Below are 17,069 nucleotides of genomic sequence, written 5' to 3' on the forward strand. Positions count from 1 at the left end.
ATAGATAGATAGATAGATAGATAGATAGATAGATAGATAGATAGATAGATGATAGATAGATAGATAGATAGATAGATAGATAGATAGATAGATAGAGACAGACAGACAGACAGACAGACAGACAGACAGACAGACAGAGAATCACATAGAGAGACACGAAGGGAGGGAGGGAAGGAGAGAGAGGCAAAGAGCCACACACACACACACACACACAGACTCACACAGACTCACACAGAGAGAGAAAGAAAGGAAGAAAGAAAGAAAGAAAGAAAGAAAGAAAGAAAGAAAGAAAGAAAGAAAGAAAGAAAGAAAAAGTGAGAGAGAGATGAAAGAAAAAAAGAAAAAAGGGACAGAGAGACAAAAGGAAGGAAAGAGAGAGAGAGATAGAGAGAACACATGGCCGGCAAGCCACTCCCACCAGGTCACATGGCAGGCAAGCCACTCCCACACAGGAGGCCACACCCACAGAGTAGGTTTGAAATTTTTTGAAACCCACCACTGGTTGCAAGCTAACCTCATCAACTTATTGGTTATTTTGCAGATGAAGGAATGGCTTTTCATTTGAGTTCTGACTTTGTTTCAATATATGCATTAAGTGAACAGAATTAAATACATTTTATTAAAGAGTTTCAAAATACAGGTAGTTGAATCTTGATTTTATCATTCAGCAACTGTTTGAAATTTTGGTGGCACTGATTGAAGGGTGATTACAACTGGTCCTCAGTTCTAGCTGTCCCGGCACACCCCATGGTCACATGATCACGATGTGAGCACTTGACAACTAGGTTGCACTTAGGATTGGTCGCAGTAACCCACAATCATGTGACTGCCATTTGTGACTCTTCCTGGGGGCTTTTCCAGAAAGTCAATACGAAAGCTAGAAGGGAAGGTCACAAGCTATTGAGGTAAGTCTCTTTTCCACAAATGCAACCTCTCCCAAGACCACCATCCTGCAGTCTCCTTATGAGAAGCAATCATTTGGAACCCAGATGGACAATCTCCTTCTTTAATTATCTGAATAGGTTCTGTGGGATCAGCTTGTTGCCAGTTTGTTGGTCTTAGCCATGTCTCCATTCCTCTGGAGTTTTAGCTTGCCATTACCTCATCCCAAGGAAAATGAAACCTTACATATCCAAGCAAGTTGAAATCCCTAAGGAAAATGAAATCTTACTTATCCAAGTTTTATTTATTTATAGTTGATATCGGAGGTTATCCCCCCCCCCCCGAAAAATGGACTGTTCTATTGAAAAACAGCTAATCAAATGGCTGTTTTCCCCCAATCACCTAGCTCCCTGAACTGGAGTTAAATTAAGCTGAAACCAATGGCTATTTTGTTTCATATTTCTCCAAATGCGTGACCCAACAAATGCTCGCACGTCAAAAGCGTGCCGACGAAACTGCTGCGACAAAAACCGCAATGTCATATACGGGCCCACAACAATGCGCTGACAAAACCGCCCCCACAAAAGCGCGTTTTCAGTTAAGGTAAGGGTTAGGTTCAGGGTTAGGGTTAGGGTTAGGATTATACTTGTTCATTGAAGGCGCACTTTTGTTGGCGCGCTGTTGTCAGCGCGCTTCTGCGCTCATTTGTCAGCCCAATTTCGAACTCGCAGTTTTTGTCGCCACGGTTTTGTCGGTGCGCTTTTGTCGAGCGCGCTTTTGTCGGCGAACCCTCCAAATGTATATATATTTCTTTGGACCAGTGTATTGTAGGAGGCAGTTTGGTGTAATGGTTAAGGCACCAGGCTAGAAACCAGGAGACCAAGAATTCTAGTCCCACCTGAGGCAAGAAACCAGCTAGATGATTTTGGGCAAGTCAAACCAGTCAGTCTCCCTCAGCCCTATGTAGAAGGTAATGACGAACCTCTTCTGAAAAACCTTGCTGAGAAAACTCCAGGGAGTTTTCCAGATAGTTGCAAGGAATCAAAACTATCTTGAAAGCCATCATACAGAGTGTATTGTGGCAAACTATAAAGTGTGTAAGAAAAAATGTCTGAATATGTAACAGATGCCTACTGGAACTTATACCCAAAAGGAGATTCTTAGATTACAATATGTTTAGAATCAAGTGTTTCTATGTCTTGTAATGTTTTCAACTCTCCAATATATATATATATATGTGACAGTTACCTTCATACTGGGAGACATGAATGGATTTTTGGATCTACCGTGAGCGTAGTGCAAATTCCTTACTATTCCTGTAAAAAAGTAACTTAATTAAACAAAACAAGATTCCTATACCAGGAAAGTCAATCTAGATTTGCTGTTCCTTTTATTCTGTTTTTTCCTCATCTTTAGATCTACTGAAGCAACAATAAATGTTACTGTTCCTGATACCATTACATCCTGGGTAGCCAGCGCATTTATAATATCTGAAAATCTTGGATTGGGTGTGATGAAAATACCCATTGAGGTAATAAATCATTGAGCTGATTCAGCTCATTTGTTGTGAAAATAAGAATGAACAAACACTTAATGAAGTTCATATTTAGCATAGCATAGCTTCTGTTCAGTAGTTCTTTGAAGTCTCTTGGTCATTCATTTGTTTTTTTATATAAATATTTCTAAACAACTTATCATCAACATTTTATATCAGGATAGTTTATTTTAATGCCATAAAAATCAAACCCAAATGAAACTGAAAATACAATATTTGTTGTCTATGAACATAGCAGCCTTAAAATAAGATGATTTTCAGATGTTACATTTTAGCATAAGATATGTAGAAGCTGGGACCTTTTTAGCATCTTTCCAATAATTGAAAGATTAATTTGCATGTGCCAATGACACATGGAGGACAGAATCATGATAGAGAAAATTCACATAAGTGAAACTCAATCATATTGAAATAGTGAGAGCTCCAGTCATATATTAATGGTATCAGGTAGTTGGGCACAACAACTTTTCTGCTTTTTATAGATTATAAACTTTGAGCAAAGAGTGAAAAGATGCTAGCTAATTTAATGTAACATTGTTTTCAGTGCATTGGCGGTTCTATTTTGGTGGATTTTTCAAACCCATTTCCATAGGAAATCTGTCCCAGCATACTACAGCTCAGCAAACTCTTGTCAATCTCTACTGAAATTGTAGAGATGGTCAAACCAGCGGAGGGGAGCACAGCAAATTGTTGAGAAGAGCTTTTGATACGTTGTGTCTAGAAGTCTAGAAAAGCAAAACTAGAAGTCTAGAAAAGTCTAGAAAAGCAAAACTAGTAAAACAACTAGAACATTGCAAGAGATGAACAGACTGTAGAGGGCAGTCCAATATAAGAAAAAAGGGTTGGTGAGTAAACAACCAAAGCATTTTCACAGTACAGTTAACATTTTGTTGCCTTAAAAATAGAGAAGACTTCCTGTTCTCTATAAGATCTGCAATAGTCTATATTCTTGGCTCCTCCTTCAGGGTTTCTCAGATGACATGGAAATAGTATGGGCTTGGTGCTATGAGGCTCATACCTGGATTCTTTTAGGATAAGAACTTTAGTTTAAAAATATGGAATTAATATAATAAACAACACTCAGTGTGAAGTCTTAGATTTTACTAAACCAAAAGGTTTGTTGAGGTCCAGATTTTGAATTTGCACCTACACTCACACACATAATAAATAGATGCATCCTCTCATTCAGTGTTTTGGATTCAGATCTTAAAGTTTATTTTAGGATTAGATGCAAAATACTGTTAATATTTATTTAACTTATATTGGTAGATTTGTTTCAATGAGGCACTTTCAGGCTTTATTTTCAAAGGATACGCTTGGCTGCACATGCTTACAGTTGAACACCTTTTATACATTCAAAACACTCCGGTTTTCTCGGTGACTGATTTCATCACTGTACATTCTTGGCTTGCCTAGTTCCTATTCAGAGATTTCCATATGGTTACATCATGTTACATATTAATGTGCCTGAAAAATATTTGTATAGAAACTGAGGGTTTCACAGGCTTTAATGTGTAGAGCGTTCAGTTTTAACTTGGGTAAATTATTAACAGAAATTACTTTTGTGTGGTTTAATTTTGCTTTGTTATAATCTAGTCCATCCCATTTATTTTCCTGCTAATTTCCTTGCAGATCTTTCTCTCTCAAAATCTGAGAGAGTTTGGTAGCAACTTTTAATCAGATGCACAGACTGCCATACCTGATAGAGGATTAAAATATGTAAAGATAGGGCAGGAAAGGAAAGTGTTATGCAGATGGAGACTACACTGTGAATATAGTGTGAGTCATAGATTTTACTCAAGAGTTACATATACAGATGGGCTTCCCTCTTTGAAAGTCATCTCCCTCTAATGTTTAATAACTTTATATGCCGCCCAATCGCAAAGGACTCCGGGCGGCTTACATAAAAACAATTTAAAAAATACTAAAAATTTAAAAATAGAAAGACAGGGAAGTTAAAAGACACAACATGCACTCAACCTTAATGGCGCTGGACCTCATTCAAGAGGTCAACAGCCCCAGGCCTGCCGGAATAGCCAGGTCTTAATAGACTTACGGAAGGCCGAGAGAGTGGGGAGGGTCCGGATCTCTGGGGGTTCCATAGGGCGGGGGCAGCTACAGAGAAGGCCCTCCCCCGGGGAGCTGCCAGACTCCATCACTCTCTGCTAACCCCTTGACTATCTGCTTTATGAATACATAGCGAGTCCAAATGTTAATTGGAACCTTGGAAATATGTGGGAAATCATTCTTTAATTTCAGTTTATGACTGAGATCTCATAGATCACATTATTGTTTCATATTTTGGCATGAGGAAAAAAATGTGTGATATATTCATCTTGAAGAGGTGGGTTGTAAGCACCATGACCTCACTTAGAGGATAAGTAGTGCTGAAGAGCTGCTGAACTTTAAGGAATGTAGCGCTTATCTTTGCTTTTTGAGAGGGAAAGTCAATGCCATCAGAATTGAGATGAGGTAAGGGAGCTTGTGTATGTTGTACTTTGACTTCTTATGCCTCAAACAGATATAGAAAGCACCATTTTTCATAAAATAAGTTGAGAAACATGGGAAATATTTTTGTAACATGGAGCACCAACTAATTCTAATCATTACCAGCTGTTTCTGCTTTAAGAGCCGAGGTGGCGCAGTGGTTAGGGTGCAGTACTGCAGGCCACTTCAGCTGACTGTTATCTGCAGTTCAGCGGTTCTAATCTCACCGGCTCAGGGTTGACTCAGCCTTCCATTCTTCTGAGGTGGGTGAAATGAGGACCCGGATTGTTGTTGGGGGCAATATGCTGACTCTGTAAACCGCTTAGAGAGGGCTGAAAGCCCTATAAAGCGGTATATAAGTGTAACTGCTATTGCTACTTGATTCTTCCTATTTTTGATGTCTGAAAATTGAGAATTTGAAGCAAGTTTATCTATCTCTTAACTAATTTATTGGGCATGCATATGTCAAAGCATGCCAAATATATTTAATCTCTTTGTCTTTTTAGGTACAATGTAAAGCTAGGAAATATTTTATAATCCTTTTCTCAGAATTTTCCATTTTCTCAGGGAAAACTCTTCAAAAATAGGGTAGTGTTCTCCTCTCTTAATTCTTAATTAATAAATAGTTCCTCGCAATGGTTTAATAATGTATAACTTTTGTTTTTCAGTTAGAAGTCTTCCAGCCATTTTTTGTTTCTTTAAACCTTCCTCCTAGTGTTATAAGAGGAGAACAATTTATATTGGAAGTAAATATCTTCAATTACTTGAAAGAAAGCACTGAGGTAAACATATTGAAACTTTGTTTATGTACATGCGTACATACATATACTGCTTTTTATTGCATTTTCTTTGCTATTACCACTCCAGGTTAATTTCAGTCTGATTGATTTTTTTTATACTTACTAAGTATAAAGTAAGTATTATTAAGTATTGTTATCCCCCTAGTTTAAAAGAAAATACGAACATAGTTATACTTATGCAGAGTGGTGGGTTTCAAAAATTGTTCGAACCTACTCTGTGGACGTGGCTTCCTTTGTGGGAGTGGCTTGCCACCCATGTGACCGGATGGGAGTGGCTTGCCGCCCATGTGACCGGATATGAAGATGCTGATGACACTTGTCAGAACCACCTTAAATTACCTCTCACACAGCACTGGCATGCATAAGAATATGATGTAAACTTGTTTTTTAAAAGGCATCTTTGGCTTGCGTTAAAACAACTTCAACACATGCAATGTTCTGATTGCACCACAAACGCAGTAGTCATCCTTACCTTTCACAGAAGCCCTGAGTTTTATAAATAGGAGCATGATAGTGTAGAATAATCATATCCAAGGACCAGTGGTGGGTTTCAAAAAATTTTGGAACCTCTTCTGTAGGTGTGGTCTGCTTTCCGGGTCCACTGGTGGAACCTCTTCTAACCGGTTCGGTAGATTTGACGAACCGGTTCTACCGAATAGGTGCAAACTGGTAGGAACCGACCTCTGCTTATGCATATATTAGGCATTTTGCATCAATCCGAAGATTTAGTTTGGAGGCAGATATGGAAAACAGCTTGGTTTTTACTCATAGACCACGCAGTTCAAGTACTCCTTCTCATCAGATCCTTGACTTGAGAAGTTGGGAATAGAGATCCAATTGGGTGGGTTGATTAAAAAAAAGATCAGTTTTGCTTCTGCTCTTCTGAAAGAGCTCAATAACGCACTTCAAAATCCTTCTAAGATAAGCAGAACTGAAGATGAGCACAGGGATGTGAACAAAGGAAGTTTCCCTTCCCCAATATATTGCCGCTTGAGAGTTAAACCAGATAAACCGCTCCTTTGTAATTATTAGTCATTCCAATCCCCACTCTACTATTCATTTTGTCATTTTACCGTAAGTTCTATCTTACCTCAAAAATATTGAATTACAACTGAAGCTTTAGTGAGGCTCAAATTGTTTTGGCCACTTCATGCTGCAATGTTGTGGCCAAGGTCTCATGATTCTGCGCATATGCTTTATATCTATCAGTCAGTGGTGGGTTTCAAAAATTGTTCGAACCTACTCTGTGGGTGTGGCCTCCTTTGTGGGAGTGGCTTGCCACCCATGTGACCGGATGGGAGTGGCTTGCCACCCATGTGACCGGATATGAAGATGCTGACGACACTTGTCAGAACCACCTTAAATTACCTCACACACAGCACTGGCATGCATAAGAATATGATGTAAACTTGTTTTTTAAAAGGCATCTTTGGTTTGCGTTAAAACAATTTCAACACACACAATGTTCTGATTGCACCACAAACGCAGTAGTCATCCTTAACTTTCACAGAGACACTGAGTTTTATAAATATGAGCATGATAGTGTAGAATAATCCTATCCAAGGACCAGTGGTGGGTTTCAAAAATTTTTGGAACCTCTTCTGTAGGTGCGGCCTGCTTTCCGGGTCCACTGGTGGAACCGCTTCTAACCGGTTCGGTAGATTTGATGAACCGGTTCTACCGAATAGGTGCGAACTGGTAGGAACCCACCTCTGCTATCAGTGTTTTGGTAGGAGCATTTTTATGTTCTGCCAAGTTTAGGAACTTCCAGTTGTAATTCTGTATATATTTTTTTGTTTCCAGAGGGAGTTTTCCTCTGATACCTTGTTTTCTTTCTCTCTTTTCAAAATATGGTTTCACTCTTCTATTCATTCCCCCAGCTCCAATGCTGTAGTTATAGTGTTAACTATTAGTGCTAGTAGAATAAAACGTTAACTAACCACTTCTGTTTTGTAGGTGAGAGTTACCCTTGATACGAGTGATAGCTTTGAGATTTTTAATCTCTCTAATGATATAAATGCCATTGGAAACCAACATACTGTTTGGATACCAAGTGAAGATGGGAAGACTGTCTTCTTTCCGATTATGCCAAAGCAGATTGGAGAAATCCCCATCAGAGTGACCGCAAGATCACCCATTGCTTCAGATGCTATTCTCCAGAGACTATTAGTGAAGGTAATTTAAAGGAGCCATATTTCAAGAATCTTTTTCTGAGATAGCTGAGAAGCTTTTACCCAAGTCCCATTTTGATCATTTTTAAAAGCATCTATGGATCATTCACAAAGACGTAAGACAATCTCATAAAAAATACTGAAGAAAATGAGGTTGGAGTTGTCTTGAAGCTGAGGGGGTGGTTTGAAGTGAGGTCTAATAAACCAGCTTCACAGTTTTTAGATAAATTTCCTATAGACTTTATTAAGTAAGGCAGGATTTCTGGTTTGCCAAATGAGGTTATGGCAGACATATTGAAATCTATTTTCCAGTTCCTGATACAGACCGTGAGTGACTGGACAAAGCCACACTTATATATAAGATTCAGTTGTGATGAAATCTTTCAGGCTTCTGAAAGAGGAGCATATGAAGAAGATGCTTACTTTTGCAATATTTTTCACTTGCTCTGTAAGATGAAAAATCTTGAATGTGATTCTTAGCACTCCTTCAGAAATTGTTGAATTGTACCTTTTAATAGACATAATTAAAAGGGATGAAAGAATTGAGACTATTAAATTACTTTAATTTGTGTGTTGGCTCGCTGTGTTCGGAATATATTCCCCCTTCCCCACAGTCACTCAAAAACGCTGTGAACTGTATGAAATTTTGTGCTGATTACCAGGCTTCAGAAACGGCCTGGAGCAATTCATAGAAGAATGGGAATCAATGGCTAATATGGTCCTTGACAAACAATCATTTGTTTAGTGACCATTTGAAGTTACAGTGGCACCCGAAAAAGTGACTTACAAGCTGTCCTAGGGTCTACAACTCTTGTAGCATCCCAATGGAGACGTGATCAAAATTCAGATGCTTGGAACTGGTGTGTATTTACACCAGCAATTATTGTTTACATGTGTAATACTTGTTTATTTTTAATAGGCTGAAGGATTAGAACAAACGTACTCAGAGACAGTTCTTTTGGACTTATCCAAAAGAACTAACCTTACGGAAATTTTGAATTTCAATTTCCCCTCTGATGTAGTTCCTGGCAGTGAAAGAGTGCAAGTTACAGTTACTGGTAAGCATATCTGTATTTCTTCAGAATACAGTTTTAGACATATCAAATTGCTGGCTGAATCATCATGTTAGTTATTTAATTATATATTTAGTTATTAGGGTTATGAGCCGAGGTGGCGCAGTGGTTAAATGCAGCACTGCAGGCTACTTCAGCTGACTGCAGTTCTGCAGTTCGGCTGTTCAAATCTCACCGGCTCAGGGTTGACTCAGCCTTCCATCTTTCCGAGGTGGGTAAAATGAGGACCCGGATTGTTGTTGGGGGCAATATGCTGACTCTGTAAACCACTTAGAGAGGGCTGAAAGCCCTGTGAAGCGGTATATAAGTCTAACTGCTATTGCTATTCCTTGTGTGTGTGTATGTGTGTGTGTGTGTGTGTATTATGGATGGAAAAGTGATAATTCTTGAGGTACTTTTATACATATCAATTTATGTGACTGGCTTATTGCATTATCTTTTTATTTACTAACACTAACGTGCTCTGTTAAACTGAAAGTTAGTCCTCCCTGAAAATATTGCAACACAGCAGCAGCCATGAGGTGACCATGCTCGCTGCTTCCTTCACCTCAAAAATAATAAGACCTTCCCGAAAATAAGACCAAGTGCTTATTTCGGGAGTCAAAATAAAATAAGAACCTGTCTTATTTTCGGGGAAACACGGTAATTGTCTTGCTTAAATTAACATGCCATTCTTTATCTGCTGCATATGCTGAATATCTTTTTTATTGATATTGATTTTGTTTGCAGATTTGGAAAAAGAAAAAGAATTATGATAGCAATAATAGCAATAGCAGTAGACTTATATACCGCTTCATAGGCCTTTCAGGCCTCTCTAAGCGGTTTACAGAGAGTCAGCATATTGCCCCCAACAATCTGGGTCCTCATTTTACCCACCTCGGAAGGATGGAAGGCTGAGTCAACCCTGAGCCGGTGAGATTTGAACCGCTGACCTGCTGATCTAGCAGTAGCCTGCAGTGCTGCATTTAACCACTGCGCCACCTTGGCTCTGATGCTGATGTCATCTAATCTTGGTCTAATCTTCCATGGTTGAATGTCAGTACCATAATGGAGGATTTCTATATTATCCTAGCCTTACCGAATTGACATGTAAATTTCGCAATTCACACAATTCTCAGTAACAACCACATGTTACTGAAAATTGAAGTCTAAACATTAAGAGTCTAGTTCATTTGGGCATGCCTATAATTAGAACATGTTTTCATGATAATACTTACATTGATCTTGACCCTAAAAACAAGCTAGCTGGTTGAGAGAATTGGTTAAAAAGTTTGTTATAGATTATTTTAATTTCTCCCCACTTTGGTCTTCGTTTACATGTTTACTTGCTGTTAGTGTTGCCCCTTCCATCACTGACTTGCAAATTTTATCTTTCAGGTGATACACTTGGTTCCTCTATTAGTGGTTTGGAGTCACTGGTCAAGATGCCTTATGGTTGTGGGGAACAAAACATGATTAACTTTGCACCTAATATTTATATTCTGGATTATTTGAGTAAAACAGGCAACCTCCAAACCCAATTCAAATCAAAAATTGTGTCTTATATGAGAGAAGGTAGGGATATGTTTGGATAACAAATATTGCAATTCAATGTGAATTCCTTTGAAAGCATTTGTTGACCAGCTGTTCATTCTTAAAGGAGGTTTTGTTTGAGAGAAGCTGTAACACTACTGTAGCATGCATATTAGAGACTTTAAAAAAACCTACCTTAGGAATCTGGTTCCATATAGTTGTTTCGTTTTTGTATTGTTATGAAGTTAACAGTCCATATGATTTGCAGATGTCCCTGGACTACATAATTGCCTTTTGAATACAACTGGCCCAGAACGATCTCCCCGTGGAGATTCGGACCCTCACCACCCTTCAGGCTTTCCGTAAAGCCGTTAAGACCTGGCTGTTCCAGCAGGCCTGGGGTTGTTGAGTTCCATCCCCTACTCGAATTGGTGCGCTTGTTGAGACCTTTTAAATTGTTTTGTATTGTTGTTTGTTTCTGTTGCCTTCCCTTTTGTATTTTCCCCCCCTTCCCTTGGTTTTGTTAGCCGCCCTGAGTCCCTCGGGAATAGGGCGGCATACAAGTTGAATAAAACCTAAACCTAAACCTAAAACATTTTAAATTGAAGTTTAAATTAGTTTAAATTTGGTAATATCATACCAGGAGTAACTATATTTAGACTGATGCCCCAGATCAGCCTCCCACAAAGATAGAACAAAGGCTGCCAACCATAGAAACAGTTTTGTTTGCTTTGTTGAACTCCATGGGTTACATTTCGCCTGACATTTGAACTTTGGCTACTCCAAAGTTGCACAGTTACTTTAAAAAATGATGAACATCTGTTTTTTAAAAACCTCTTTGAAGTCTGCAAGCAGTCTGTCACTCCCTGTAGATTGATTTATTTTGCCATGGTTTTGTTAAAATTCTCCAAACATTAGTTTTATTAAAGTTATTTAAAATGAGTCATAGTATGCTAAATTGAAATTCAGTAATTATTGTTTCACTTAGACATTACCTGGTTTGGGGTTTAATATTCTTTGAGAACATTCAAATAATAATTCATGTTCTTTGAATTCTTTTCTAGACAAAACAGAAACGGTCTTTAATTTTAAAAACAAGTATTCAACTTTGCATTGTTGGCTGATAATAGTAACAGTAATGGTTATTTTGTTATTATTGGTACAGTACAGTGGTGGGATTCAAATTTTTTTACTATAGGTTCTGTGGGTGTGGCTTGGTGGGAGTGGCAGGGGAAGGATATGTAAAATACCCATTCCCTCCCCACTCCAGTGGAAGGTTACCACAAAATCCTCATTTCCTCTCGATCAGCTGGGACTCGGGAGGCAGCGAATAGATGGAGGCAGGGCCAGTCAGAAGTGGTATTTACCAGTTTTCTGAACTATTCCAAATTTCCGCTACTGGTTCTCCAGAACTGGTCAGAACCTGCTGAATACCACCTCTGGTAGAGTAGTAGTATTTAATTTCTTTCTATTTCTCGTTTTAAGGCTGATACTTAATTGTGAATTATATATATAAAATACAATAGTGGACAACCAATATAGCTTAAATTTTATATCACATACCCACATTCCTGAAAAGGTTTTGCTAAATAATAATTTAAGCGTTATTATCTAACTTGGTTCACCGACAAATGTGTGCTTGACAAAAGCGCGCTGATGAAACCGTGGGGGAGCAAACCGCAAATTCAAAATTGCACTGACGAATGAGCGCAGAAGCATGCCTACAACAGCGCGCCGACAGAAGCGCACTCTAAACCTAACCCTAACCCTAAACCTAACCCTTACCCTTACCCTAACCCTGACCTTAACTGTAATCGCGCTTCTGTCGGCGCTCTTTTGTTTGCATGCCTTTGTGGGCGTGCTGTCGATGTCGCAGTTTTGTCGGCGCGCTGTTGTCGGGCGCGCTGTTGTCGGGCGTGCATTTGTCGGGTCACAATCTAACTCTTCCTTCCATATGTTCACCAGCTTTTTTACAAATTTGGCTTTATGTTTCTTCACAGGCCTATTCATTCACCTATTACTTACGGCCTGTCGGCCATCTTTCAATATCTTACCTGTAGACTTTTCATTGTCTGAAATGGTGCCGTTGATATTCTCTGGCAAAATGACCACTTTGGGATAGTATTGCTTCACATTACTTTCAGGATTTATGAAGTTAATAGAGGAAATAGTAGGTCTTTACCTCCCAAAGCCTCTCTGTTCCCATTCTCACCCTTAATCCCTTAAATGCCCTTTCTGAGGATATTACATTCAGAAGGTTGGGAACTGAATTTTAGTCTCCAGCTCTCAGAAGTTGCCTGTCTCTGTATTATGTTGTTTATACTTCATAATGGGAACATATAAACAGTGTTTGAGTAAATTGAATCCGTGTGGATTTTAGCAGATTAGGCTATTAGATTCAGTGAGGGATAAATCTTTCAGAACAGCATCTCCTGACAATGCAGGCTGCTTAGTTTTTTTCAATACGCTTCTCATATTTCATTGCTTCAGGTTATCAAAGAGAGCTTCTCTATAAAAGATTTGATGGTTCTTTCAGTGCCTTTGGAAACAGTGATCCCTCTGGGAGTACATGGTGAGTATTTATATTATTGCACAGTACCCAATATGTAGTTTTCATAATTTATTTTATTATAGGTAAAGGTTCCCCTTGCACATATGTGCTAGTCATTCCTGACTCTAGGGGGCGGTGCTCATCTCCGTTTCAAAGCTGAAGAGCCAGCACTGTCCAAAGACGTACTCCGTGGTCATGTGGCCGGCATGACTAAATGCCGAAGGCGCACAGAGCACTGTTACCTTCCCACCAAAGTGGTCCCTATTTTTCTATTTGCATTTTTACTTGCTTTCAAACTGCTAGGTTGGCAGAAGCTGGGACAAGTAACGGGAGCTCACTTCATTACACGGCGCTAGGGATTCGAACTGCCAACCTTTCTGATCGACAAGCTTGGCATCTTAGCCACTGAAGCACCGCGTCCCTTTTTTAAAAATTATAACTTATTACAAATTCACATAATAAAATGGGCTGTATAGGCCTTTGAGATCTATTTTCTCCAAATGAAAAGCCCTGCTGGCTGGGGAATTCTGGGCCCAGGTTGAGAAACACTGATCTAAATCAATCGTTTAATAAAAAGAATTAGTTTGGGCAAACATGTTTAACTGTATACTTTCATTATACTTTCATTCTAGGTTATCAGCTTTTGTATTAAGAAGTTTCATTCAAGCAGAACGATACATTGATATTGATCCATATATCCCAAAGAAAACAGCTGCTTGGATCCTCAGACATCAGAAATTGAGTGGAGAATTTGAGGAGCCTGGACGAGTTCTACATACCAAGCTTCAAGGAGGCACTAGCGATTCTGTTTCACGGACAGCTTATATCTTGACTGCTCTATTAGAATATCAGTTCAATGAGGTAGTAATGATAGTGATCTTAATGTATTTGAAAGAAATTACCGTCCAGCTGTTTACATTATAGGCTAGTGCTTTAAATCAGGATAATGCCAAAGAATGCATTTGAAGTTGCAGTATTCTCAGTCAGGCAACCAATCCTTTTTTTCCACAATCTGATTTCTTGCAGATGTGTTGGATTACACATCTGATTAGTTTTATGGGAATACGGATGTATAAGAACATCTGCTGAGTAGAGGAAGGGTAATCTATATTGATTTCCAAAAGCTCATGGATTTAGTCAGGAGTTATTTCCAGTTCTACTTCAAAAAGGCCAGGAATTGAATCTGGGACCTCTTATACTAGCATATTATGTCTTGCTCTTCTCAAATGAGGCTTTATCTTTGCAGAACAGTATTCTGCTTGATTAATGGTGAGATTAATTAACAGTTGTGCAGAAATGGGGAGCTTTTTATTTGGGTGGGGGACTTTATCTTTTACAAAGTGGAATAGGGCAGGAAAGTTTTTTGCAACATGAATTGACTTTTGTTTCCTAAAGAGTCACACTCCTAGTAGGTAAATATCTTTTCAAAAGATGTAGTAATGAAGGAGAACCTGGGCATTGATTGTTGTGCCTGCATGACATAATAGCTATAGATTCATATTTACATTTCCGAAATAATTTCTCTTTTCTTTTGTGTGGAATTAAACAACTTGGCTTGGTCCAAGATAAATATAGGTAGATGCCAGAAATAGCTAGAAGCCACAGTATTGCTATAGGCATTCTAATAAGAACAAGGTTAGTTCAAAATCCTCCAGCATCATCTCATTCTAAGTCAATAGTTACGTGCTTCATAATATTTATAGGAACTATTATTAAGGCAGTTTTTGTTCTTTAGTGCAAATCAATTTCGATGGGATTAAATGCAAAGAAACATATAAAGTGCATATGGCTTGCAATTATCACCACCACCATAAGTAATAGTGATGTTTTTGTTAGACCCAAAATTAAGGCAGGCAGCGAAAATTGGAATTTTGAAAACCACAATATGTGGTCTGTTCATAACCATACTACGTTTCCTTGCTAGCTGTCTTCTGCCTTCTAAGGTTTCAGTGCCAGTAGTCCTTGCCTTGTGTCTGTAATTGAGCCCGCAATTTCGGTTGTAAATTGCGATGGTTATAAAACGAGTCATCACATAGTGCCTGATTTTATGATTTTTTTGCAGTAGTCATTAATTGATTAATGTGTTAAAGCAAACACATTTTATTTTTTGGAAACTGGAAGTAACGTGTTTGTGGGATGCTGCAATGGCTGAAATTGTGGGCCAGCTGCCTAGCACCCACTTCACTATGGGGAGGGGAGGGAGGGTACAGATGGACATTGGATTGTAAGTTCCTTTTTTGAGCTTGGTTACAACTTCAAACTTTCTATAATCCACTCCTCCCAAGCATATTTAGAGGGTTACAGTTAGTACTGTTTTGCTCAATTCCAATTTGCTCCGATGTTTTGCAGCTCCTCCCACATTTTAGCTATATATATATATAGGCTACTACTAGTCCTTCTGGTTGACTGTAAAGTATTTCTTAAGGTGCTACTTTTCTTTTTCCAGAATAAAATACCTATAAAACAAGCACTGGACTTTCTTGAATTTCAACTGAATAACATCATATCGGATAATCATACGCTGGCTCTTGTGACCTATGCATTGTCACTTGCCAAAAGTACAGCAGCAAAGGGAGCTCTTGATAAACTGAATGAGAGATCAGAACGACAAGGTAGTATAAAATAGTCTTTATGTCCGGGTGAGTCATCTGACATTCCAGTTACCTTTAAGGCAATATATGCCAATGGAATAAAAGAAAGGAAACATAAAATGGGTTGATGTAATCTAGTTAAAAGTTATTTATGGTCATGTTTAAAATGCTTAGTGTTACAATACAGTCTCAGGATACCTTCTGGTATTGAATTCAATTCAGTTCCACAGTGTTAATGACTCTATTTAAATTAAAAATGTGCAGGTAGCAATTAATAGTTGCATGTGAACTATTACCTGATTTGTACTTTTTCTGCTGCTGTAAAGAAAATGTAAATCATGTTCATTGCGCCTATAATCTGTACCAGTGGTGAGTTTCAAAAATTGTTCGAACCTACTCTGTGGGTGTGGCCTCCTTTGTGGGAGTGGCTTGCCACCCATGTGACCGGATATGAAGACGCTGACACTTGTCAGAACCACCTTAAATTACCTCACACACAGCACTGGCATGCATAAGAATATGATGTAAACTTGTTTTTTAAAAGGCATCTTTGATTTGCCTTAAAACAACTTCAACACACGCAATGTTCTGATTGCGCCAAAAACGCAGTAGTCATCCTTACCTTTCACAGAGGCACTGAGTTTTATAAATATGAGCATGATAGTGTAGAATAATCATATCCAAGGACCAGTGGTGGGTTTCAAAAAATTTTGGAACCTCTTCTGTAGGTGTGGCCTGCTTTCCGGGTCCACTGGTGGGACCTCTTCTAACTGGTTCGGTAGATTTGACCAACCGGTTCTACCGAATAGGTGTGAACTGGTAGGAACCCACCTCTGGAACAGATGATGTTGTCCTCAGCCGATCCCTTGTCTTCTGAAAAGGCAAAGCCCACCTGAGATTTCAAAATTGCCTCAAAATTACTGGTTTTCTTTTCCACTCTTTTTCTTGTACAAGCAGGCCTGCCTGTTGGGGCTTCATTCCGTCTTATACAAATACCTCTCTTCCAAATGGCTGAAGTGTATATGACAAGATGGGTTACATCAGGGGTGGGTTTCTCGCCCCGTTCCAACCGGTTCGGTTGGAACGAGGCCGGCGGTGTCCTCGCGCGCGTTGCGCGCATGCGTACTAGCGTCTGTGCGATGCTCCAGCTGCTCCTGAAGGATCGCGCAGGCGCTGTATGTGTCCTGTGCATGCGTGGAAGCGCAGAATTCGGCAAAACCGGGTAAGGAGCGGGTGCAGGCGCGCGGGTGCGGGGGGGGGCCTTCGCCGTTCCCGGAAGTTACTTACTTCCGGGTTCGGCGACCAACCGGATCGCAGGGACCGCCGCGAACCAGTTGAAACCCACCCCTGGGTTACATCCATGTCCTCAGACTCCATTTTTTCCTTCGTTTGCCATTTTGTATTCTGTCTGCTTGTTTGTTTGAACTGACAAATATTAGAATAGCAA

At 39.3% G+C, this 17,069-nt stretch overlaps 1 protein-coding gene across 3 annotated transcripts in view; it reads left to right on the plus strand.

Moving 5' to 3' along the window:
- The window catches only part of LOC148045175 (CD109 antigen-like), an 83,191-nt gene that overhangs the window by 48,523 nt on the left and 17,599 nt on the right, over positions 1-17,069 (plus strand). For all 3 annotated transcript variants that reach the window (XM_087718865.1, XM_087718864.1, XM_087718863.1), the window contains 8 exons: positions 2,299-2,413; positions 5,593-5,706; positions 7,681-7,899; positions 8,815-8,953; positions 10,346-10,522; positions 12,971-13,052; positions 13,664-13,892; positions 15,478-15,643. In XM_087718865.1, coding sequence (XP_087574991.1) covers positions 2,299-2,413; positions 5,593-5,706; positions 7,681-7,899; positions 8,815-8,953; positions 10,346-10,522; positions 12,971-13,052; positions 13,664-13,892; positions 15,478-15,643 — 1,241 coding nt within the window. The remainder of the gene's footprint in view (positions 1-2,298; positions 2,414-5,592; positions 5,707-7,680; positions 7,900-8,814; positions 8,954-10,345; positions 10,523-12,970; positions 13,053-13,663; positions 13,893-15,477; positions 15,644-17,069) is intronic.

Source organism: Thamnophis sirtalis, unplaced genomic scaffold (genome assembly GCF_051295495.1).
Source record: "Thamnophis sirtalis isolate CommonGarterSnake01/CBP01778 unplaced genomic scaffold, rThaSir2_p1.2 scaffold_6, whole genome shotgun sequence".
Lineage (NCBI taxonomy): Eukaryota > Metazoa > Chordata > Lepidosauria > Squamata > Natricidae > Thamnophis > Thamnophis sirtalis.